Source organism: Salvia miltiorrhiza, chromosome 5 (assembly GCF_028751815.1).
Source record: "Salvia miltiorrhiza cultivar Shanhuang (shh) chromosome 5, IMPLAD_Smil_shh, whole genome shotgun sequence".
NCBI classification, from domain to species: Eukaryota; Viridiplantae; Streptophyta; class Magnoliopsida; order Lamiales; family Lamiaceae; genus Salvia; species Salvia miltiorrhiza.
In genome coordinates this window covers 56,726,141-56,752,615 of record NC_080391.1, presented here as the reverse complement: position 1 = coordinate 56,752,615, position 26,475 = coordinate 56,726,141, and the positions used below count along the sequence as shown (strand labels likewise).

Sequence of the window (26,475 nt, the reverse complement as noted above, 5' to 3'; positions counted from 1 at the left end):
AGCTATCTGTAATTCGGTGGATTTAAATTACTTTGTAATTATTTAATTTATTTCAATAATATATTATTTTTGATGTGGATATATTAAGGGCAAATAGCGTCAAAATTCACGAACTTTTACCCGATTCTTATTTTTTCCACGACTTTTAAAAGTTAGACAATACAACCTTTTGATTGATTCTGATTTTTCCCACGATTGTTAATTTTGCCCAATTTAAAGCTTAGGTGGCACTCATAATTTCCAACATGGCAACGTCGTCCGGCGAATCAAACGACGTCGTTTCCAGCTGGTAAAAACACTTCTGTTTTGTGTTAAAAACGGTAGAAATTGGTTGCAACTCATAAATTATGCAAATGGATCGATTCGGAGCTTACGTCGTATTACAAGCTCTGTTTTCAGAAGTTGAAGCTTGAAATGGACAATGCCTTGGAGCATCTAAGAGCCAGAGGATTGGTGGATGAAAAACAACATGATGAATGCTTCTTTCCAAGAAGATAAATCAGAGAGAGATACAATTATTAGAATATAAAATTAGGGCAGGTTTAAAATTTTATGATAAAACGACATTTTAATTTAAATTGTAACGACGCCGTATCCTAATCAGCATTATCAAGCTACGTCAGCTTTGATTTTTGCTGGAAAAATTCATCGTGGAAAAAATCAGAATTTATCAAAAGATTGTGTATTTTTTATCTAACTTTTAAAAGTCGTGAAAAAAAACGAGAATCGGATAAAAATTCGTGAATTTTGATGCTATTTGCCCATATATTAACTTGATGGACAAGTGACACACTTGAATCTTTCATCATGGAATAATTCATTCACCAATTAAACTGCACCTTGTGAGAATATTTATAAAAAAAAAAAAAAAAAAAAACCCTCGTTTTTACGACTGACATTAACTAAATTAACTCGTTGCTAAAAATTCGTTTTCGGTCAAGCTGAAGAGTCCCAAATTCTGAGAGATATTCCACGATCAATAATATTTATAGCATAAACCTAATTAATTAGGAAATCCTAGGAATTGTGCATAGTGTCAATTAATTATAAGATGTGTATTATGAAATACCATAAACTCAACTTGGTTAATAAATCAACGAAGTCGGCGATTTTGATTATTGACTGAGAAAATAGCTCCTCGAAATTCAAAAAACCTCCCTATTTAAAGGCACAGGCCCAAATGCCGCCCAAAAGCCTTCATTTTACATTGATTAGCATTTTTTTCTAGTATGTTTCAATAAGAAAATTAATTTAACTTAATCATATGTTAGGTCCATACGCACAATCTGTTTAGGGAGGAGATATCATCTGATTGAGTATTTTTATTCTTAATAATACGATTTCTCCAATCTCATCTTTTTAATATGATAAGAATCAAGCAAAATTAGTTTATAGTAATATAATACAACAATACATCACCATGACCTCTCAAAAAGGAGAGTCTTAGTCTTTGGGTTCCTCAACTTTGCCACTAGAGCAAAGTCTCATTGGCTAAAATATTTGGAGATGATGGGATCTAAATTACGGATTAATCTTACTATTTTTATCTATCAAGACTAATCCTTCAAAGTAAACGTTCCCTAAGTATTTTTTTTCATATTACATCTAATAACTCTTATATTATGAAGAAGTTCAAATAAAAAGTCTTATTTAAATTTTGAACATAAGAATTATTTTTGATCCTTCGATCGTGAAACTAATACTAGTAAATATATTACTCCCTCCGTTCCAGCTTTTTGTATCCACTTTTAGTTGTAAAATACAACTAAAAGTGGATACAAAAAGCTGGGACGGAGGGAGTATTATTATTATTATTATTATTATTATTTGGATGTTCCCATATTCCCATAATACTCTGAATATAGAAGTACTATATATATATATATATATATACATACATATCAACCCTTTCTTTGTCTCTCCTATAGTCCATATTAGCACTCCAAAACACACTCTCTCTCTCTCCGCCGGCAGCAAATAAAAATGAAGGTCCGATCTTGGCTATCAACATGCTCCTCCGCCACCTGCATCGCCACCTCCGACGCCGCCGCCCCATCTCCGCCACTAACCCTATTCCCTCCACCAAAATCCCTCTTCTCCGACACCAGCAGCAGCAGCTACTCCGATAACTCCCAAACCAACAGCAGCATCCAATCCAACCTCTCTCTCCTCACCCTCCCCTCCCTCCCTTCCCTCCAAAAACTCACCCTCTCCCCCCTCAACCCCTCCGCCACCACCTCCGCCGCCGCCCTCCTCCCCCTCCGCGGCCGCGCCCACGTCCACTTCCTCGCCCTCCACAACCGCCTCCTCTACGCCGCCCTCGGCGACCAAATCCACGTCTACGAGACCCTCACCAACACCTTGCTCGACACCTTCAACGCCGCCTCCGACGCCACCGGCGCCGCCAAATCCATCGCCTTCCGCGGCGGCAGGATCCTCACCGCGCACCAGGACTGCAAAATCCGCGTCTGGAAACTCAACGATCAGAAGAAACACAAGCTCGTCGCCACCCTCCCCACGCTCGAGGACCGCCTCCGCCGCTTCATCCTCCCCCAAAACTACGTCCGCGTCCGCCGCCACAAGCAGCGCCTCTGGATCCAGCACCACGACGCCGTCTCCGGCCTCGCCGCAATCGACGACCACCGCCGCGAAGTTAACCTAATCGCGTCGATTTCATGGGACCGAAGCATCAAAATATGGAACACGCGAAATCTCAATTGCCTCCAATCAATCAACAAAGCTCACGACGACGCCATCAACGCCGTCGCGGTATCCACCGACGGATTGATCTACACCGGCTCCGCCGACCGGAAGATCAGAGTGTGGCAGAAAGAGGGGAAATCGGAGAAATACGCGGCGATCGCGACGCTGGAGAAGCACAAATCGGCGGTTAACGCGCTGGCGCTGAACCGGGACGGGTCGGTTCTGTTTTCCGGTTCGTGCGACCGGTCCATTTTGGTGTGGGAGAGAGAAGACAGCGCCGGCCACATGGCGGCGGTGGGGGCGTTGAGGGGCCATGCAAGGGCGATCTTGTGTTTGATCAACGTCCGTGATCTGCTCATCAGCGGATCGGCCGATCGGACGGTCAGGATCTGGCAGCGCGGCTTCGACGCCCGGTTCTGCTGCTTGGCGGTTCTCGAGGGGCACCGGACGCCGGTGAGGTCGCTCACGGCGGAGGACGGCGAAGACGGTGGCGGCGTGAGGGTGTTTAGTGGGAGTTTTGATGGGGAGATTAGAGTGTGGGAAGTTGGGTTTTGATACAATAGTAAATTTTCTTGATTGTATGAATTTTTTGTATAGGTTTTAGTTTTTCGTCGATGTTCCGTCATTAATTTTTCTTAACAACGGAAATTGATGTGAGTATGGAAATTTTTGCCATCGCATTTTCGTTGCTATGTTGGATCGGGGGTTCTTGATTTGAATTTAATTAAAGTAATATAAGTGGAGCATCGAGCTCATAATTTTAATTCTATTTCTAAATCACACATTGTTTTTATTTTTGAATCGAGTTTTGAATGAGTTCCATAGGTTTATATATATGTAAATCTTGATAAATATGATATTAGAAAGTGTTTAAATCACATTCACACTTAATAGGAATAAGAATAATATGCATGGTTCTTAGATTCAATTTGTGGTGTGTTATAGGTTTTGATTGTCATCTCATGAGTACTCCAATTATGGGTTCATATATTAGATGTAGGCTTAATGTGCATGGAATCTATCTCATATTCTAAACCAATAGCATATTTTATATGACACAAAATGATTTTAAAAATAATTTATTTCTGACGGGATTTAAACATTCATCTAGACCGGCACGACTGGCCAATTATATTCCTCGATGCATTAATATGAAACTAAAATACTATGGATAGTATAAGTTTTGATGATAAATATTTGTATCTTAATGTTCATCTATATATATTTCAGAAAAAATCTATATAATATATAAAAGAGGAGTTTTTTCTCTCCATGTTTTCCTTCTCTTTTTCTCTCTCTTCTTCCACCAAAATTTTTACTATTTTTTCTTTTTTATTTTTTTATAATTTAATTATCTTTCTAAACATCATCAAATTTGATTCATGAAAAAAAATCAAGATGTATCTTAAATTTAATATAGTATAAAAATTATCAAAAATGAATTTAAAATGAATAAGTTATGAAAAATTTAAAATATTTTATTTTCTGTCTCCTCATTAAAATTTACAAATTTTTATTTATGTTTATATATGAAAAATATTTATTATGATTAATAATAGGGTTAATACCGTGAAAAACCATGAACTTTGGTGCGATTTCCAAACTTTCCATGAACTATTTTTTTAATCAAATTTTCCATGAATTTAAACGCCTGAACAATTTTTCCACGGTTTTTACCTCCGGTGAAGGTCCGGTCTTAGTTGGCGCCTACGTGGCAATACCGAGCTGACATGACGCCTACGTGGTAATACTGAGTTGATGTGGCCTCCTACTTGGAAAAAAAATAAACAAAAAAATAGAAAATCGATTATTTTTCCTCCCCTTCCTCCAGGTCGGCCGGTGGACCGCTGCCTTCCTCCGGCGAAGCAGCGCCGACGACCACCACCTCTGCCTTCCTCCTTCGCGACGGTCACCTCGCTCGATCTCAGACACGAAGAGCTATGCTGTTCCAGACCTCGCGCCGCTGCTGTGCTCGCACCGCCTCCGAAGAGCTATGCCGTCTTCGATCGTTTCCGATCGTCGACAAGAAATCCCCAAAATCCTCCTCCCCAAACCTGCACCACCACCCTCTTCAAATCAGCGATTCCGCCGCATTGAACCCCCTCTACCGCCCTCTCTCTCTCCACCGCCCTCCACCATCATCATTACGAAGACCCGCTGTGAGAGAAGGGGACGCGAAGACTCGCTGGGCCTAATTTCAGTAGATGCGGCCAAAACCCTACCTCATCCGCCGTACCTGCTCCATTGTGCCTCCACCGCCGCTATCTTCCCAATTTCAGCAGACGCAATCAAACCTTATCTTCCCATTCATCTTGACTCACGACACCTCCCCCTCTCTCGCCACCGCTCTCTCTCTCTCCATCGCCCTCCACCACCAACATCACCAGATTCGCCGTCACCAACCACCCCCGTAGCTCCGCCGCCTCCCCTGGCATGGTTGGACTCGCAAATTCACCGCCTCTAGCCCTGGTATGGTTGGGCTCGCAGATCTGCCGCCACCAACCACCCCCGTAGCTTCGCCGCCTCTCCTGGCATGCTCGCAGATCCACCGCCACCAGCCACGGCGGCGAGTTCGACCTCCAACCGAGAGAAAGAGGTTTTAGCTCAAAACGACGTCGTTTTACCCTCAACTAAACGACGTCGTTTCTTTTCGCCGCCGGCTACGCCATGTCAGCACTCAATTTGGGGATTTTTGAAAATCGTGAAAAAATTGTTCAACCCCTTAAGTTCATGGAAAATTTGATAAAAAAAATAATTCATGGAAAGTTTGGAAATCGCACCAAAGTTCATGGTTTTTCACGGCATTAACCCTTAATAATACTATATAATAATATGCATAATGCAAATTTTCATTATCGATTAATTTTTAAATTTATTTAATAACTATAATATCAGTACACTTTGTATAAATTGAAAATTTATATTTTTAAATTGAGAATTTTATTGAGTAATTGATGTGAATTATTATAATTTATTTTTAAAACATATTTTGGATTTTTTATATTATTTTATTATTTTATTTATTATTTAAATTTATCATTTAATTTCGATGTCTGTCGTGCATCGCACGAATGGGCATATACTAGTATCAATTAATTCCTCAATTTTTCTAAAGTTGAGGCACCTAAAGACTCTCCTTTGTGAGAGATCTCGGGTTCAATTCCCGCCTACGTGCGGTGATGTTTTCCCACTTTAGGTGGTGTTGTATTACTGCTTGCGTGTAGTGTTGTATTATATTATTTGGTGCTGAGGTCCCACACGCATGGCGTTTCTCACCTGCGTGCGGTGATGTTTTCCCATCATTGGATGGTGTTGAGGTTCCGCCTGCATGCGAGTTGCATAATTGATTGTATTCAGATACCTCTTGTAACTTCAAAAAAAAAATCCTCAATTTTTGTTATTAATTATATCTCAAACAAATGCAAGTGCGTGTGTAATAATAATAATAATAATAATAATAATAATAATAATAATAATAATAATAATAATAATAATAATAATAATAATAATAATAATAAAAATAAAATCATACCATATATTTCCTTCCATACTTATTGTTAGAGATTGGTATACACCCACTTGGCATTTATCATTAAATTCCCAATTTTAAAAGATAGTGAAGGAGGCTAATTGTTCTCTCTCATCAATGAAGAACCTATCTAGCTAGTGGGAGGCTCTAAATTTGTAGTTTATGGAACGATAAAATCCAAATTCTTGTTTTTTCCAATCTTATAAGATTGTTTTCATAGCGTATAGTTTTTTCCAAAATTCAACTTGTAAAAAAAATTAAAAAATAATGTAACCATCGAACAAAACAATGGGCGTAACGTGAGTTACGGAATCAGCCGATCAAAGGGTTATTAATTTTAATGTTAGTTAGGATTAAATGACAAAATTAGATAACTAGGTAGCACGTGCTAATCTTCGTGATTAACTGCTGCTTTTAAGGTTAATATATATCATTAGCATATCATGCAATTGCAAACTTAATTAATTTTAGAAAACGCCGTCCATAAAGACAAATCAAGGCTTTTAGATCGCCCTTTTACTTTCATAAATAACTAACATTTTTTGAGTTGAATTAATAAATTAACTTTGACTAATTAATGTTCCTTTTCAGTTATGATATTATAAATTAGTATGTGTTAAAAAACCAGTAATGTGGGAGGAAAAAAAAATTGGTGCAGAAATTATATACTATCCGATAATAATTTATGTACTTTTTGACAATATTTATCCCTTAATAATATATTAATGATGATGATTTGCTAGAATATATAATTTAAAATATATATTACGATAATTACCCCGTCATATATACTCTTTTTTATCTTATATCTAAATTATCTAAATTTCCCCCATGCATGTTCTATTCTACCAATCAAATTAAAAATTATAACATGCATCAATGTATACTAGTAATATACTTTCAAAATGAACATTAATTAATTAAGGAGTATTTTACTTGTATCTAATATTACAACCTAGTATTGTAAATTCGAACTTATTTTCAACCTTATATACGCATATATTGCATTTTCTTCACATCTAAGAGACTAAGATGTGGTAGAAATTTCTAGAGATTCTTTTGGTAGGTATGTTTATTTTATTTTATTTTATTTTATTTTATTTTATTTTGTTTGAGTTGTTATAAGTAGACACTATATATACACAAAGTAGACTCATAGCTTAGCTGTTGCGCATAAATTTCTTTGCAGCAAATGCCAAATTGCCAAAGGCATTATAATATTAATGGCCATGGGTGGGGTGGGGGGGCACCCTACCCATACTGCAAAAGTTGGTGGCAAAAAGTTAAAACACCAATATATAGCTCCATTCAGTTCTTTCTTGCTTAAAAACAAGCCAGCAAATCTTGGATGAATTGAAAATAAAAAAGCATAAAATTGATATCTAATTTTTCTTCTTTATCTTTATCTTTTTATCCTCCTTTGGGCAACTTGGCAAGTTGAATTTGAACATTGGTAATAAAATACTTGAATTTTATTTCAATAAAGTTTTGGAGAATGTTGATGACTTGATGTGGTCACCATTTCAATCCTTTGGTTCAATTTATTAGGTGTCCTACAATTTTACTACATATAATAGTATCCACATATTTACGTTAGTCTCCTAACCCTGTACAATCGATTATATGATACAATCGGATTAGTCAAGATCAATATCCTTATCTATCTGGAGGTCTTGGACTATCAAACTCAAATACATATAATAAATGAGTTGGATCTGGACAGATTTTGGTAAGTGAAATCAAATTAAAATAAACGAACGAGGGGTGCAACCCAAAAACGAGCTACAAAATTCTGAGTATACAACTCAGACGCCAAAATCACAACTTAACACACACAGATGGATCACACAACCAATTTCCCAAACTGTAACAAGAGAGAACCAGTTGTCCAAGAGATTTTGTGTTTACGTTTTACTATCTTTTTTTAATTGTCGTAATGATGTAACTAAAGAACTTATGTATATGCCCTTGATTCTTTTTAATTTTTTATTTATTCATGATATATACCGAATTTGAGCAATTTGAATGAACGACTTGATGGAATATTAATTTGTACTAAATATGATTAGACCACAACTAGTAATATTAATGTTAATCAAGATCCTTAAAAAGACTTTTGTCGATTATATAAATGCATGCACCACGTAATGCATGATACGATCTCGTACTAAACTAATTATAACACTAATTAATTAGTGCTAACTAGATGTTTTGAAATGGAAAATCACTTGTCCAATCCATTAATTAAATTCTATAATTATTTAATTACGTGGACCTTAATTAATAGCAAGCTACTACTATAACGCTTTGCTTTGGCTGTATATGCAGACCATAAAATAATTATTTATCACTAATATATAATCCACGTCAAAAAGGAATATACAAATGAAATCATTTATACTAATTAATCGTCATGACTGACGTGCGCTTATTAATTAAACACTGTTTAAGCGATCATTTCACACTCATACAAATTCAAAATGATCCATATACAGAATTTATTAATTAAGGTGCTTAAGAGTGAAGAATAATTAATCACAAAAACTCATGTACAACCGGTTGCATGGTGCAATCGAATTGTATCTATCAGTTGATATGAAATTACTATATCGATCTATATAGGTCTCCGTATGGATAAGGATCTAGATCCTATACAACTCAGTTGTATGGTGTAACCGGTTGCACAAGAAATCACATGATCATAATTAATATGCTTATTTCGTCTCAACAAATACGACATTAATTTTGATGCAATCAACAAGGGCAATATTTTAAGGTTTTGATATAGATGCACTTTCCCAACTTGTCAACTTGCTTGCTCGTGCACAGAGAATTGGGCTTTCTGCATCAATGTATACTATATATGTGTGGCTCTCATTTATTTATATCAAACTATTAAATATATTCACTAATTGAGACAATAGAAACAGCCAAAATTTAAAGCTCAAAATATGAATGCTTTGCTGCAATAGTCTCCTCAAGATCGGCAATTTTCTTGGACTAGCTAGCCACACTCTCATAAAGTTTAAAATATATATAAAGAAATAAGATGAGAACATAACACATTAATTATTTTGATAATAGTAGAATCAATGTTAATTGTTTAACATTTTGTAGTGGCCTTTTATATTAATTTGTTAAATTTATGTTAATTTTTGTCCAATTTTTCTCTATATATTAATTAATTTTTAATTCTCAGTTTGAATCAATTCTCTAGTTCAAATAAGAATCAATGTTAATTGTTTAACATTTTGTAGTGGCTTTTTTTATATTAATTTGTTAAATTTATGTTTTTTTTGTCCAATTTTTCTCTATTAATTAATTTTTAATTCTCAGTTTGAATCAATTCTCTAGTTCAAATAAGATTGTGAACTATTAATAATGAAAATTACTTTGTTTTTGTAGAAGATAGAACTAGAGGTAATATATAAATATGGCCACTTTCATATAGTAAAATTAAAATTTGGCCTATGAAATAAAAACATTAAAATTTGGCCAGTTTTTGTGTAAAAGTACAAAATTACCCCTTACATTAAAATTTTAAAAAATGGCCACTTTCCTCTCTCTCTCTCTCAAAGCTTCAGCTCTCACAATTTCGACTCTCTCTCTCTCTCTCTCTCTCCCCACCATCTTCGTCGTCGTCGTCCCATCGCGCCGCCACTCTGGCTGCAAATCGCCGTCGCGCACTGCCACCGTCACGTAAGGTTCATCTTCTTCGTCGCTTCAGAGCCATCTCTCGGAATGATGAAGCTCTGCCGTCCGAAGAGGCGGTTGCCGCTGACGATCGCCGAATTCATGGCTAGATCTGATTCGCTGTGGAAATCTGAAATTGGAGAGGAAGGTTAGAGCGTCAAAGAAGTCAAAGAATCGCGATGGATTGGAAATCTGAAATTGTGATGAATCGGAAATCTAATTCGCTGAATCTGAACTTAAATTCGTGGCTCTGACTCACATGTGCGTCAAAGAATTGTGATGGATTGAGAGGATGGTCATGGTGGAAATATGAAATTGGAGTGATTTTCATATTATTGATATGAGAATTGCAGCCAACAATTTCGAGTGAGTATTATTGATATGAGAATTGGTTTTGGTAAAATATTATTGAAAAAAAAAAGCAAATCAAATTGATACTCATTTTGAACATTAAAAATAATTTTATTTTTTTATGAAGTGTGATTTAATCGATTTTGTAATATTGGTTTGAGACGAGTTGGAGTGGTTGAGGATGCCGATGAGGTGGTGGTGCCGGCGGCGTTCACGGCGGAGGTTGAGGGGGAAAATTGGGTTTTTAAGGCTTATAAAATCTAGAATTATGATGTTCTTGAATTCACAACCAGATCTATGAATTCACGACTTAATGTTCTTGAATTCACGGCCACATCTATAATTTCACAACTTAATATTCTTGAATTCACAATCAGATCTATGAATTAACAACTAAAATTCGAATTCACAACCAAAATAAAATCTAGTTTTAGTTGTGAATTCAAACTTTAAAAACTCAAATTCACAACCAAAATAAATTCTGGTTGTGAATTCGACTTGTTGTGAATTCACAACGAAAAAATTCTTATTGTGAATTAAATTTAGGTTGTGAATTCGACTGGTTGTGAATTCACAACCAAAAAAATCTGATTTTGAATTAAATTTTGATTGTGAATTCGACTGGTTGTGAATTCACAACCAAAAAATTCTGGCTGTGAATTAAATTTTGGTTGTAAATTCACAACCAAAAAATTCATGTTGTGAATTAAATTTTGGCTATGAATTCGACTAGTTGTGAATTCACAAACAAAAAATTTTGGTTGTGAATTCGACTGGTTGTGAATTCTCAATTCACAACCAGTGTGAATTCACAACAAAAAATTTTTGGTTGTGAATTCACACTGGTTGTGAATTGCGGGATTTTTTAAAGGGGTGATGTAAAGTGGCCATTTTTTTAATTTTTAATGTGGAAGGGTATTTTGGTAACAGTGGCCATTTTTTTATGTTTTTATTTTAGTGGACAATTTTTAAGTTTACTATTTCAAAGTGGCCATTTTAAAAATCCACTCATAGAACTATTTTTTTTAAAAAAAAACACACACATAAATATGGCTATTTATGTGCTTTCCTTATATACCTATTATTGAATCAATGGAAAGAAAACAACTACTCCATTTATTAGTGCAAGTGATTGAGCTCTAATCTTAAACCCATTAAGATTTTACTTGAGCACAAAAATCAAACTGCACGGATTGTCAAATTCTTCGAATCTCGATGACTATTGCCTCCGAACTTCCGTGCAAATATCATATGACAAGACAACAAGTTCAATCTTCCTGTTGATAATTCATAGATCCGCCCTTTATAATTTTCTCGAGCCTCGAAAATGAATCGGGAACTTTAAGCGGACATTCAATATTATTCTCTTTTGTAAAAAATTTATATTATAAATATGTTTTCCCGACCACCGATCTAAGTTTTAGAGAGTAATGTTTTGCCAATTTAAATCAATGTGAACATCTCAAATTTGTACTGCAATACTATATTCATATATACATATGAATCTAAGCCAAGTTGCAAAAAGAAACAATGTGGAAATATATATATATATATATATATATATATAGGGAGAGGTTCAAAAAAGAACCATAAATAAAAGAAGACCGGAGAACCATTTTCAGCCATTCGATCATCAAGATCTACGGTGGATGCATCATCTTGTTGGATGAATGCAGATCCTGGGTTCGAATCCTGAAGGAAGCATTTTTTTTTAATTTTTTTAGTGCATTAATTTTAACAGCGAATGCATTAATTTTTACAGTGGATGCATTAGATTTGATGGTTCTCCCGTTCTCACAAATAATGTAGTTCTCTCTAGAACCACACCCTATATATATATATATATATATATATATATATATAGTATATCTTGACCATGCCAATTAATTGTGACATGGGGCTTGATTGATCTTCTTCTTAACGTGGAATTCAAATTTTGAATTATTGAATGCAAGTTGAAATTTTAGTTAAATAGTTGGAATCCATTCTAGTGTGACTTTGTGAAGGTCAAACGCGAATTAATTAAAGGCTCTAGAATTATTAAAAAGCTACCCAATTGTTACTTCAAATCAAATAATTATGAAAAAGACAATTTCGAATACTCCCTCCGTTCCCCGTACTCATATTTATGCATATATATATTTTTCTTTGGTACGTTTCCCAAATTTATGCATACTCTATTTTTAGACGTTACCTAACACATAATTTTTACAATTTTACTCTTCTAACTTTCATTATATATCCACAATCTATAATACCTTCATTCTTTCTTTACTATCAATACTCCAAATAATTTTTTATTAAAACTGGTGTCGTGCTCAACCATGCATATTTATGGGGGACGAAAGATGTATTAAACTCCCGCTTCTAACTTCCTTTATGACAATACCAAGTTGTTGAAGTCATTCCCTTACCTAACAAACATGTACTATCTCCGTCCCACATTTTTGTATTCATTTAATAATGACACAAGTTTTAATAAAATAGTTAAGTGTGTTGTGAATGAAATAATATGAATAATATTTTTATTAGAGTGTTAAAGTGATTAAAATTGAGTAAGAGTCTCACCTATATTTAATAAAAAAAACGAAATGAACACAAAATTATAGGATAGGGGGAGTAATAAATTTGCCAAAGTCTAAAACAATATAGTAATTTAATTCATTTTTTGCCTGTTAAAATCTTCTACTAGTGTTTTCCCGTGCCATTTACGTTTTTTTTTTTTTTTAATATTAATTTGTGTGTGATAATGGTAGACAATAGGAAGAAAACTTATGCATAGTTAGGGTCGACTCGTACAAAGAAAAATAAATTTTAGGAAAAAAGAAATCCACGTAAAATTAGATAGCATGAGAAGATAAAATGTGATTATTACATAAACCCATTATTAAATAATTTTAAAAATTTGCCAATATTAAATAATTTGAACAAATAGTTGGATTGGATTGGATTTTAGTGGACTGTTATTTCTCCCTACGATATTAAGACGGGTACTGTGACAAGCCCACACAATATTGGACTAAAACTTACTATTCCCTTCGTCCCATGAATCTTGGGTCACTTCTTTTCGGCACGGAAATTTAAAAAAAAATAATATTTAGTGTGTTAAGTGTTGTAGGTGAAAAAGTGAAAAGGTGAATAAAAAGATTTTTTTTTACCATATAACAAAATGACTCAAAATTCGTGGGACGGCCGAAAAAGGAAAGTGACTTCAGATTCGTGGGACGGATGGAGTATATATATATTAGCCCATCCCATGAAGAAAAGTCCCAAATAATACCATTCTTATCTATATCTATATATGTATATAAAAGAGGAGTTTTTCCCTCCAATTTTTTCCTTTTTTTTCTCTTTCTTCTCCCACCAATTTTTTCACTATTTTTATCCCTATTTTGTTATATACATTGTTAAATTAGATCAATGAAAAAAATATTTAATATGCATCTTAAATATAAGTTTGTGACAAAATATTTAATATGGTATAAAAATCATCAAAAATGAATTTAAAACGAATAAGTTATGAAAATTTTAAATTATTTTATTTTCTCTCTTTGTTGAATTTTACAACTTTTTATGTATGTAAGTGTACGAAAAATATTTACTATTTATTTATTTATTATGACAGGTATTACTCTCTATAATAATAATGTGTATGTAAATTATCATTATCAAATAATTTAAAATTATTTTATAACTATAATTATCGTTACACTTTGTACAGAGTTGAAAATTTACGTTTTTAAATTCAAGATTTTATTAAGTAATTGATGTGAATTATTTTATTTTTAAAATATATTGTAGATTTAGTTATATTTTAATTATATTTAATATTTATACTTATTTATTTAAATATATTATTTAATTTTTATGTTCGTCATGCATCGCGCGGATAGGTATACTAATTATAGAAAATTCGAAGTTATACATCATTTAATTCATAGTATTTTCAAATTTTCATCACCGCCTATACACATAATGTATATGTTGATCTGATCCATCAAGATTCAAGACTTTCTAGAAACATTTAAAAAATGCTTGAATGAAAAGAAAAAAGAGGAAAAGAAACATTACAATAAATAAATAATTATGGAATGAACGCTTGCTATTATATACTGGGTGTGTTTGTTTTGAGGTATAAATAATGGATAATTAAACTACATTTATCACCTTATATCTTGTTTGTTTTGATGTATGAAAAAATTCGGATAGGTTGTATAATTTTCGGGCAGCTCCTTATCTCTTGAAAAATGGATAATTTATACTTAAGAAAGGGTGGTATAATTTTATAGCACCTTATAAAAAGTGGATGAATATATTATACTTCAAACTAATTAAACAATATATAAAAAATACGATCCTCATTTTAAATAATAAATTTATACCTCATCATATTATTCCTTTATTTAAAGGGATAAAAAGTAAATAGCCCAGTAGAGTTTGTCAAGAGCATACCTTTAAAAAAGAGGAATAAAACGTACACACATAAAAATCAACATAATTACAAATAAATAAAACAATCTTATTATTAGAATGATACATTTGAGTTTGAACAATTATCTTGATTTTTCTTTCACCAACTCCTATAATTTCATAAATCAAATAATAATTACATGTATATATAATATTTTTCAAATACAATAAAAATTATATTGTTTAGAATAAAAGAGATGAGAAAAAAATATTCCAATTTGAAACTTCAAATTTGTGTAACTTTCTTATTTTAAATCTATTATTTATATAATATATCAAATTAAAGATCTTATCACAATCTTTAATTTGATATGTATATTGAATATTTTATTATTAATTAAAATGTATATTTTTTTAAAAAAAAAGAACGATAAAAATAAGAATAAAAGAATGATGAAGTGAGGAGAGTGCAAGAATTAATTTCAAATCATACTTCTTTCATAATATAAGAGTGTGCATTTTGGGACGTCTCACTAGAGTGTGCATTTTATTTTCTTTTTTAGACTTTTTTTTCACTAATAAAAGTGAGGTCCTTCTTCCACTAATTACACGCTTACCTAACATTTATTAAAATTTATGCCACCAATATTATGCACATTCTTATGGGACGGAGAGTGAGTATTATATGGAATGAGATTTAGTGTATCACACTTCTATTGCACCCACTTGGGTGCAATGGATTTTATTTTATTTTTGATATAGTTTTATTCTAGTTTCCATTTTAAATTTACAATAATTTATTCTAGTTTCCATTTTAAATTTACAATAATTGATAAATTAAAATTTCATTGAATTCAAATTCAAATCCTACATTGATTGAATTAAAGTTGCAATACAAGAAATTAAAATCCTAAATTACTTAAATTAAAACAAACATAAAATAAAACATCCTAAAAATCTAGGGGATGTTGTTTCGTTGCTTGATCTCCGCCACCTTGCATATGTGAAACGCCAATTCGTCGGGATTCATTTGAGAGGTGTCCCGGCTCATCAACATGCTATCGGCGAGGTCACGTTGAACTTGGGAGAACGTTTCCATTGCAGTCACCATATTCGCCATGTACCCGAGAGCTTTTTGGTTATCCTCCGACGTCTCTTCGGCCTTTTTCTTGCCTTTCCGTTTGTCTCTCTTGGCCGCCTTTTGCCCTTGGGGCCGGGTGGAGATACTCGCATCGCTAGAAGTCGTTGTGGGAAGATCGTCGGAGCCCTTTGATCGTTTGTCCGAATGGACATCGGAGTGGACATCCTCGCCGAGACTTGCAAATTTCTTGGACTCGCGCAAGATCTTCCATGCATGCGGATACCGGAACGGAACACGGTACTCGACTAGCCACATTGCCTCTGCTTGCTCCACGATTTGACCATCACTCATGCCTGATTTCCATTGATCGTGACATTTTTTGTGCATGGCCTCAAACCTCTTCGAATCCTTCGCCACCCGTTGAAAGTGAGATTTGATTTGCGTGACGTCGCGTGAAATAGATCCTCGGGGCTTTTCAGCGTTGATTGGGTGCAGAGGGAGCCCCAAAACTTCGCCCCTTTTTGGTCGACACCCACCACAGAGTCGTGGGTGTGCTCGAGATACAAACGGCAAATTAGCACCGTTTCTGGCGGATAATAGTTGCTACGTTTGGCCGCCGGCATAGAAGCAATCTCCTCCACGTCGGGCTCGGGGTCGGCAACGGCGGCAAATTAAGCGGGGGTTCAAATTGGTGGCCGCCGCTTGAAAGGCATTCGATTCTTGCGTGAACGGCGAGAATCCTTGCCTGGAAGCATTTGATTCGCGGGGGGATGGATTTTGAGGGTGTTCACGCCAATAGTTGCTCCAATCGCCTTCCATTGCTATTTGTTGAAATAATATAAGTAGAATATGAAGAAGAAAATGAGGAGAATGATGAATGTTTGAGGTATTTGTTGATATATATATAGAGGTGCTAAGAATTAAAAAAAAAAAAAAAAAAACCAACGGATACAAAAAAACGTCTACTGCCGATTTTAATTTTTTTTTTTCAATTTTCCTTTTTTTTTTTTTGGTTTGAAAAGGGGCGCGTGTAAACACGCCCCCTCCTTCGCTCCCACAGCAGCCTGGTGCGTTCCATCGCCCCACTCCCATTGCACCCGGGTGCAGCAACGCCGGCGGGTGCGATAGGCCGGGTTCGATCCGGCCTTCGCACCCAGCGTTGGTGATGCTCTAATGGTATAAGGTTTTTCATTTCTCCAGTATTCCCACAATATTACTTCTTCCCCTTCTTTTTTACTAAATTTCAAGAATTCCACTTCTTCTTGAGAATTCCTGCAACAACTTGTGTTTAATATCCCTTCTTTACAGCAACAACTTTCCCAGAATTCCTCATAGTATCTACACCTCAAATTTTGACTATTGTACCTGAAACAATTTATCTGCCGCCTATGGTAAGACTGAATGTTAATTTGATTGAAACCTAAGTTAAATTTTAGTAATATTTGGTAATCTCATTCTGTAGGGGTTTCATGGAGCTAATGTTTTGACTACTGTGCCTGCAATAATTCATCTGCCACCTTACACTTGCACAAATCTGTTGGAATATAAGTATATATAATGGAAAATTTATTTAATTGGTAGGAGGAAATTTGGAGAAATTGGTTGTGGACGTGTGTGTTTAGGAATTTGAGTGGGAGGATTGTAGTTTACTAACACAATATTTCTTCAATTCACATCCTTTCTAACTTTTTTTCTTCATTACATTTCAATCATGGTTACATATTTATAGTGGTGAGTAGATGATTCCTACATTCTCTAGAATATTCTCAACTATTATTTTTCTAATACTTCCTAGAATTTTCTATACACACTAGAATTCTCTAGTAATTATGAAAAAGAATTAATTTTGAATACTCCCTCTGTTCCCCGTACTCATATTTATGCATATATTTCTTCTTTGGTACATTTCCCAAATTTATTCATACTCTATTTTTAGACGTTACTTAACACATACTTTTTACAATTTTACTCTTCTAACTTTCATTTTTTATCCGCAATCTACTTAATAATACCTTCATTCTTTCTTTACTATCAATACTCCAAATATTTTTTTATTAAAACTTGTGCCGTGCTCAACCATGCATATTTATGGGGGACGGAGAATGTATTAAACTCCCGCTTCTAACTTCCTTTATGACAATACCAAGTTGTTGAAGTCATTCCCTTACCTAACAAACATGTACTATCTCCGTCCCACATTTTTGTATTCATTTAATAATGACACAAGTTTTAATAAAATAGTTAAGTGTGTTGTGAATGAAATAATATGAATAATATTTTTATTAGAGTGTTAAAGTGATTAAAATAGACTAAGAGTCTCACCTATATTTAATAAAAAACGAAATGAACACAAAATTATAGGATATTGGGAGTAATAAATTTGCCAAAGTCTAAAACACACTACAACAAAAAAGAGTTTTGCACTTAAAAGTGCCCCAATATATACCTTTTTGGGGCACTTATGATTTTCGGGGTACTTATCATAGGTGTCGCTAAGTATCGTGTCCCAATAGAGTTGGGGACACTTTTTAAGTGCCTCTACGCTAAATTCTTTCCATACAATTTAATATGTCCTGAAATTGATTATCGAGGCACATATAAGTGCCTCGAGAATTCTTTAAACTTAACTCCTCATGCATCGCGCGAATAGGTATACTAGTTATAGAAAATTCGAAGTTATACATCATTTAATTCATAGTATTTCGTTCAATTTTTCATCACCTCCTATACACATCATGTATATGTTGATCTGATCCATCAAGATTCAAGACTTTCTAGAAACATTTAAAAAATGCTTGAATGAAAAGAAAAAAGAGGAAAAGAAACATTACAATAAATAAATAATTATGGAATGAACGCTTGCTATTATATACTGGGTGTGTTTGTTTTGAGGTATAAATAATGGATAAACTACATTTATCACCTTATATCTTGTTTGTTTTGATGTATGAAAAAATTCGGATAGGTTGTATAATTTTCGGGCAGCTCCTTATCTCTTGAAAAATGGATAATTTATACTTAAGAAAGGGTGGTATAATTTTATAGCACCTTATAAAAAGTGGATGAATATATTATACTTCAAACTAATTAAACAATATATAAAAAATACGATCCTCATTTTAAATAATAAATTTATACCTCATCATATTATTCCTTTATTATTCCTTTATTTAAAGGGATAAAAAGTAAATAGCCCAGTAGAGTTTGTCAAGAGCATACCTTTAAAAAAGAGGAATACAACGTGTACACATAAAAATCAACATAATTACAAACGTATGTTATTAAATTATGAAACTTTGTTCTTAGCTTCCAAGGTGGTCTATACTCTTTGCAATATATTGCAAGAATCTTTTGGAGATTGGGGCCAGGTCCTTTAATTTCTTTGCAATATATTGCAAGATTTTTTTTATTTTTTTACATATTCGTCTATATTTGTCTAAATGCATTAATTAACTAGTGTGTAATTTGTTAAAATTCGGCAGGTAATTACTTTAGTGGTATTTATAATAAATAAATTAAACAATCTTATTATTAGAATGATACATTTGAGTTTGAACAATTATCTTGATTTTTCTTTCACCAACTCCTATAATTTCATAAATCAAATAATAATTACATGTATATATAATATATATTTTTCAAATACAATAAAAATTATATTGTTTAGAATAAAAGAGATGAGAAAAAAATATTTCAATTTGAAACTTCAAATTTGTATATCTTTCTTATTTTAAATCTATTATTTATATAATATATCAAATTAAAGATCTTATCACAATCTTTAATTTGATATGTATATTGAATATTTTACTATTAATTAAAATGTATATTTTTTTAGAAAAAAAAAAGAACGATAAAAATAAGAATAAAACAATGATGAAGTGAGGAGAGTGCAAGAATTTCAAATCATACTTCTTTCATCATATAAGAGTGTGCATTTTGGGACGTCTCACTAGAGTGTGCATTTTCTTTTCTTTTTTGGACTTCTTTTTTCACTAATAAAAGTGGGGCCCTTCTTCCACTAATTACACGCTTACCTAACATTTATTAAAATTTATGTCATCAATATTATGCACATTCTTATGGGACGAAGAGGGAGTATTATATAGAATGAGATTGAGTGTACCACACTTTATGTCCCACTTTGTGTTTCACTTTCAATTTTATTTATTTTCTTATATTTTCTTCAATTTCAACTTTATATGCTTTAGTTTAATTTTGTGAATATTAACTAGGGGTTATTCCATCAATCTAGGGTATATAATAATTTTTTTATCATTTAATTTCACTTTTATTAACTAATAATAGGGTATATAGTTTTTGATCATTTTCTTCTTCAATTTTAATTTGTTATATTTTGTATAGTTATTAATTAAGATTCATTAAATTAAGTAGGGTTGTAATTATTTTTTTATATTTATTTACCAATTATAGATTAATAATTGTGATTGATTAATAATCCAAAATTAGAGTATATTATTTTTATGATAATAGTATTTTACAATAAATAATTACTCCCTCCGTCCCTGAAATGGCTTCCTCTTTGGGGACGGCACGGGTTTTAATAAAAAGTTGTAAAGTGTATTGATAGTGGAGAAAAAATGATATAATTATTATTGGAAGTTGTGAAAAGTGTTATAATTAGTATTGGGAGTGGTGAAAAGTGAAAAGTAAGAATAAATAAAGTATTATTAGTGGTGGGGTAGGTTTCCAAAAATGGAAAGAAAGAAAGAGGAAGTTATTTGGGGGACGTCCCAAAATGGAAAAAGAGGAAGTTATTTTAGGGACGGAGGGAGTATAAAATAGTAAAATTAATAATAGCATATACAAAGTAACAGAATAAACTGATCTACGTACTCTCTCATGAAATATGTAGCATTAATGCAAATGATGAAATGAACGAGAGAGAGAGAGAAATGTAAACAAAAAACAAACAATGCAGATGGCCATGGGTATATAAATAGTAGTACAACATGGCATCAATACAAATCACTCAGCAGCCACCAACACCAACACCAATACTCTTGAACAAAAGAGCAACAGCAACAATTTTCTACTACTACAAAAAAAAGAAAAAGAGCAGTGGATCAACTGCCCTAGCGAGGCGCTCGTCCTCGTCCTCGTCCTCGTCCTCGTCCTCAGTCGGTGCAGCAGCGGTACATAACATACTTGTCCATAGTCTTCCCGCATGTGCAGGCAACCGTCTCGGGTATGTACCCTGCCTGCCCCGGCAGGATGAGGCGGAGGCAGTGGTGCTCGGGGTGGAACCCGGACAAGCTCTTGTCCAGCACGGACACGAACTTGTCCGGGTGGTCCACCTCGTGGGCCCAGTCCTTGTACCTCTCCAACACCGCCAGCACATTCTCCCCCATGTCTATCGTGATCTCGACGTTTCCTCGGCTGAACACCGCCCATCCCTCCTCGGTGCTGTCGTAGGTAAGCAGGTCCAGTAACCGCCGCATGATCACGTCGGTGTCCACGGCCCGCTCGATCTGCTTCCTCGAGACCCACATGCACGCCAGCCGCTCCCAGAAATACCACACGTAGTCGTAGTAATCCGACGCGAAGATGTAGCTCAGGTTCTCCCGCGTGATCACCTCATGGCACCTTCGGACCTTCCCTCCAGGGTTTCGTTTGCCCACGTAGAGCATCTCCAGAGCCACCCCGACGGCCATGGCCACGGCCCGGGCCGTCAACGTGAATCTCCGGATCCATTCTAGGTCGTCCCCGCCGTACAGGCAAATCACCTTGTTCCCAATGATCTGATAGACGGAAACAGAGTCATCAGATCATTATTGTTAGCGAACTACCCTCCGTCCCATGAATCTTGACACGTTTTCCTTTTTGGGCCGTCCCACGAATCTTGACACGTTTCCTTTTTGGGTAATAATTATTACCTTCTCTCTCTTACTTTATCACATTTATTATATTCTCTCTCCTACTTTATCACTTTTATTACCTTCTCTCTCCTACTTTATCAATTTTATACTTTATTAATCACACACTTAAAACACTAATCTACAACTCCTTAATTCCCGTGCCGAACCCAAACGTGTCAAGACTCGCGGGACGGAGGGAGTAATAATAAAAATAAAAAATAGCCACTAATATAACTGTGAATTGCTCTGTAAATAGGGCAATTCACGACCATAATAATTTGGTTGTGAATTGCCATTTAGTCTAAAAATCTTTATAGTTATTTTTTATCTTTATAATACGAAAATGATTATTTTCATATATTAAGTCTTACCCACTCTGGGATGCGGGGATCGATGTGATCTGCGAGGAGCTCGATGTTCCATTCGCTCTCCTCCCAGAGCTTCCTCTCCCAATCCTTGGTGAAGGGGAAGGCCATGGCGCCCCAGATATAGATCATTGGGAGGGCGTCGCGGTTAGAGAGCTTCCCGTGCGGGTCGAGGACCACGAGCATCGGCCTATGGGTGAACTTGAGCTCTTCACAGGCATACCTGATGGCGGCCGGGTTCACAAGGGCCGGGTGGTCCGCGGAGTACCAGGGCATGCTGCTCCGGAGGTCGTAGAATTTCACCTCGTCGACGTTCCCCGGGGCTATGATCGGGAGCCACAGGACCTCGTAGTCGTGCTTCACCGACCACTCGTATTGGATCATGTAGAGCACGTGGAGCTCCTCTAAGGGGAGCTCCAAATCCGAGATCAGGAGCAGGACGTACTTCATCTTCAGTACCGTCAATTGCTCCTGTCGTTATTATTCAATTTGAAAAATTATTAAATAATATAAATGCAATTCAGTTGATAAGACGCTTTCATTTTTATTAAAAAACAAAGAGGCTAACTTATAAATTGAAATGATTAATTATAGCAAACCAACATTAGTCCTTCTTAAGCCGTTGTAGAGTGGCCTTTGATCTTCTTTGAATAGGAAGAGTTCGGTAAGAACTTGCATGTTGTCGATGTGAGTAGTTTCTAGAAGCGTCTTGAACTTGATGTAGGCATCTTCTAACTTCTTCCTCTCTGCACACCAACATTTGTTTTTATATGTATATATTCAGCGGGATTAGATAAAATAAAAATTTTAATTCTAGTTCTTGTCATGAAGATTTATAGTGAATTTATTAATTACTTTGTTGAATGAATTCCCATATTTATATTTTTTTGAATTCATCGTAGTTTCTATTTTAATACTCCATGAGTTTGTATCTTAATCATATACCCTATATATTCATGGGTGTATATATTTATCTATAACTAATTTTAGCAATTTTTAATTAAGGTTTGAGATTCTCACCAATGATTTCGTTGCAAATCTCTATTGAATTCTGTAAACGGTTAAATATGACACTGAGCTTGTGGGCCAGATTCAGTATCTCCCACGAGGTAAAGGTGGAGGGGTAACTGGTCAAATTATAAGTGAGATAATTCAATTAATTAATTCAATTTCTAGAGGGAGAGCGAGAGAGAGGAGATGAGATTGCTTACTCATAGCCGCCGTCGATGAGGTTGAGGAGCGTGGAGGCGCAGACGAGAATGCCTCGGATGCTCCAGTAGACGGCGGAGGGGATGTTGGTGTTGGCAGCGGTGATCTCGGGCGACTGAGCGCTGATGTAGAGAGGGGGGAGCTCCTTGAACTTGATGATGCAGTGAGTGACCTCGAGTATCTTGGTGAGCAGGTGGATCACGGCGTCGAATTGCTTCCTCGGCTCGCCCCCGCCGGCCATGGCCAGGGTGTCCGGCAAGTCCTCAAGTGTGGCGATGTTCTTGGCGAGGGGGTTCTTGATGTGGAGATGCTCCACCACCCAAAACTCGCCGTAGTTGATGGCGAAGGCCGCCAAGGCGATCACGATCTTGGCTTCCCAGGCGTAGCTTGTTAGGGATCTAAGGAGGTCCATTGTCACTTGGTGTGATTCTCCCCCACCGGCAATTTTGCACACGATCTGTTATTGAGGTGGGGGAGGGAAAAGATTAGGTGTGACGAACTCAAACCTAGAAAATAATAGACAGAGTTTTTTGGTATATATACGTACCTCGCATGAGACCCTGTTGATGGGACAGGCTAGCACTTTGACTATCTCTGCCTCGAGATACGAAGTTTTGTGGAAGGCTTTCTCATCGCGATAAGAAGGCTGGTGGTAGGCCTTCTCATCGCAATAGGTCGTCTGGTAAGACTTCTCGTCATAGTATGCACCACCGTGAGAAACCTTATCGGTCGACTTGTCCAAGAGAGGATGAGCCTGAGCCACCTATAGGAAAACAAATTGAAAAATTGAGTAAGTATGAACTTATAGTTATAATGAATGTAGAGGAATGGAGAATTTGATGCAATCTTACATGAGTAGTAGCAGTAATAGTTGTAGTAGCATGAGCGTCGCCTGAAGGCTGGGTGAGGCGCATGATGTCCTCGATGATGATGAGGATCGGCCTCACGTTGATATCCTCCATGTCGGGTAAGTGAGTCGCCTGAATCTGGTTGTTGAGGGCACTCTCGTCGGACAAGAAGAAGCCGCGCTCCCCAGACATCGGGTGGCGCCGAGTAGTCATGCCCAATCTTAGGGAGAGGGGCTTCGTGGAGACGTGATCGAGTTCGTGGCTAGGCCTCAAACTGTACGTGATCCACTATAGGAGTGTGGATCCTGTGATCGAGAAGGTTCTGAGTGGATGCTCCTGATCCACTCAGAGCCGGGGTTTTGGCTCCCTACGGCAGCTTCTCCCCCGGTCAATGGGGGGTTCTAGGTGGTTGCCGCGGGATCGCGACTCGCCATCAAAAAAGGAGTGGAGATGTGTGTGTTGTATTGAGAGGAGAGGAGAGTTGGTTGTGGTTCATTTGGTTAGTTCTCTAGGCTTTATATAGAGTTCGAAGTGTGAGTTCTTTTCCTCATGCATTAAAGTAGATGGGATCCTCTGTCACACTATTTTGTGTGTACCACCGTGTACCACTCTTAATTTATCTATTTTATAATTGTGTTTTATACAAATAAAAAATATTATTATATTATGAACTATAATTAATATTTATCACTAAAAATTGAAATTAAAAAAAATTATATACCCTAACTTTGAATCAATGAGCCCAAATAATCAATTATTAATTCAAATAAATATATAAAAAAAATTATAAACCCTAATTGGATGAGTGAACTCTTTTAAATTATCTTTTTATAATATTAAAGCATAATAAATTAAAATTGAAGAAAACGTAATTAAAAACTATAATAAATTAAAAGTGGTACACGATGGTACATACAAAATAGTGGGACAGAGGATCCCATATATCTAGCATTAAAGAGAGTGAGAGATTTTGATAATTAGAAGAATAAAGTGGTGATGCATCTTGTTCTTTGCTTCCATTCTGGACTCATAGTATATGTTTTGAAATTCACTTACTATATATACCTGTCAACAAAATTAATTTAGGAAGTGATTGGTATAATAAAATGGAATGATAGTGGAATAGAATTGAAGTTGAGAATGGAATCGGGGTAGGAAAGGAATGACCAACTTTAGATGATTCATATGCTTGGTATGCACAAGGAATATCAAATGAATGAAATTGTAATTCTTTGTTTAATTCAATTCATATGATTGCTAGCTAGAAATAAAGTTTATGAATGAAATGAAATTATTTTATTTTATTAAATTACTTTTTACATCACTTTAAAAGTATAAAAATTATAAATATAATTGAGTAGATAAATATTTTATTGGTTTACATATTTCACAAAGAACATTTGTAAAAATTTAAATTAAAAAAAAATCGATTGTCGATAGTTAGATTTAAGTATTTGTAATTCTACTTTTTTTCTTTAACTTCATAGAACTTAAATTAAAAACCAATCTTCTTTGACAGTTAAATTACTACTCCCTCTGTCCCATATGGATAGGCTGATTGAGATTTTCACAAAGATTAAGAAAAATAATTGGAAATGAAAAAATATAAGTAAATTTCTTAGTATGCCCATATTTATTATTTAATGATGTATTAAAGTGGGAGTAAATTAAAGAATTAAATAAGGATATAATAGTAAATGAGTAAAAAAACATTATTTTTTATGGAAACAAACCTATATAAATGAGACATTCAAAAAAGGAAAACAAGCCTAAGCATAAGGAATAGAGAGATTATGTTTTATTTTGAACGAGTTGTGATCACTATTATTTTTCTTGTTTCAAGAGGAATGAATCCCACAAAGTGATTCATGTTTGAACCTTATTCTTTGCTTGTTGTCAACACTATCCCAAACAAAATCTTGTAGTAGGATCAAGTTTGTTGTTTTCTTGATTCTCCCAACAAATTAATTACTCCTACATTAATCCGTTCATAAGCTATCATTTCTATAAAAGGATTTCCTAAATAAACAGAGTTCTCAATGTACAAATCACAACCAGAATCTGGCCGAACACCGACGGAATATTCCGTCGGTAAGCATCAAAATTCCGTCGGTAAATGGAGATACCGACGGATTACCGACGGATTTCACCCGTCGTTGAAACGCTCGTCGGTAAATGATTTACCGACGGATTTTTTCTGTCCGTCGGTGGGTACCGACGGATTACCGACGGACATCGCCGTCGGTAAGTCTCCGACGCCGGCGTTGGCCGTGATAGGTGGCGCGTTTACCGACGGATTACCGACGGAATTTTCCGTCGGTAAATTAATTATTATTTTTAATTATTAATTTTCGTTTTTTTTTTTTTATCAATCTATCTTCGTATTCTACAAGTATTTCGTATTTCT

General features: G+C 35.1%; 2 protein-coding genes across 2 annotated transcripts; one reads left to right on the top strand and one right to left on the bottom strand.

Moving 5' to 3' along the window:
• The first annotated feature begins 1,893 nt into the window (after positions 1 to 1,893).
• Positions 1,894 to 3,468, top strand: LOC131025355 (protein JINGUBANG-like). The gene has a single exon (XM_057955088.1). It carries the CDS (start codon positions 1,984 to 1,986, stop codon positions 3,256 to 3,258), a length of 1,275 nt encoding a protein of 424 aa, XP_057811071.1. The 5' UTR covers positions 1,894 to 1,983; the 3' UTR covers positions 3,259 to 3,468.
• Positions 3,469 to 20,684: 17,216 nt separating this feature from the next.
• LOC131025354 (protein SIEVE ELEMENT OCCLUSION B-like) lies at positions 20,685 to 24,557 on the bottom strand. The gene is made up of 7 exons (XM_057955087.1): positions 24,072 to 24,557; positions 23,768 to 23,983; positions 23,223 to 23,677; positions 23,032 to 23,138; positions 22,615 to 22,757; positions 22,018 to 22,482; positions 20,685 to 21,529 (listed from the first exon to the last, which is right to left on the bottom strand). The coding sequence occupies exons 1-7, from the start codon at positions 24,279 to 24,281 to the stop codon at positions 20,906 to 20,908; spliced, it is 2,220 nt and encodes a 739-aa protein (XP_057811070.1). The 5' UTR covers positions 24,282 to 24,557; the 3' UTR covers positions 20,685 to 20,905.
• Between the last annotated feature and the right edge of the window lie 1,918 nt (positions 24,558 to 26,475).

Excerpts from the sequence above, each read along its gene's own strand:
- LOC131025355 (XM_057955088.1), top strand. The coding sequence starts at position 1,984 with ATGAAGGTCCGATCTTGGCTATCAACATGCTCCTCCGCCACCTGCATC.
- LOC131025354 (XM_057955087.1), bottom strand. The coding sequence starts at position 24,281 with ATGACTACTCGGCGCCACCCGATGTCTGGGGAGCGCGGCTTCTTCTTG. Across the intron at positions 23,139-23,222 it reads CTCATCGACGGCGGCTATGA|TTACCCCTCCACCTTTACCT; the intron begins GTAAGCAATCTC and ends TAATTTGACCAG. Across the intron at positions 22,483-22,614 it reads ACGGCTTAAGAAGGACTAAT|GAGCAATTGACGGTACTGAA; the intron begins GTTGGTTTGCTA and ends TAATAACGACAG.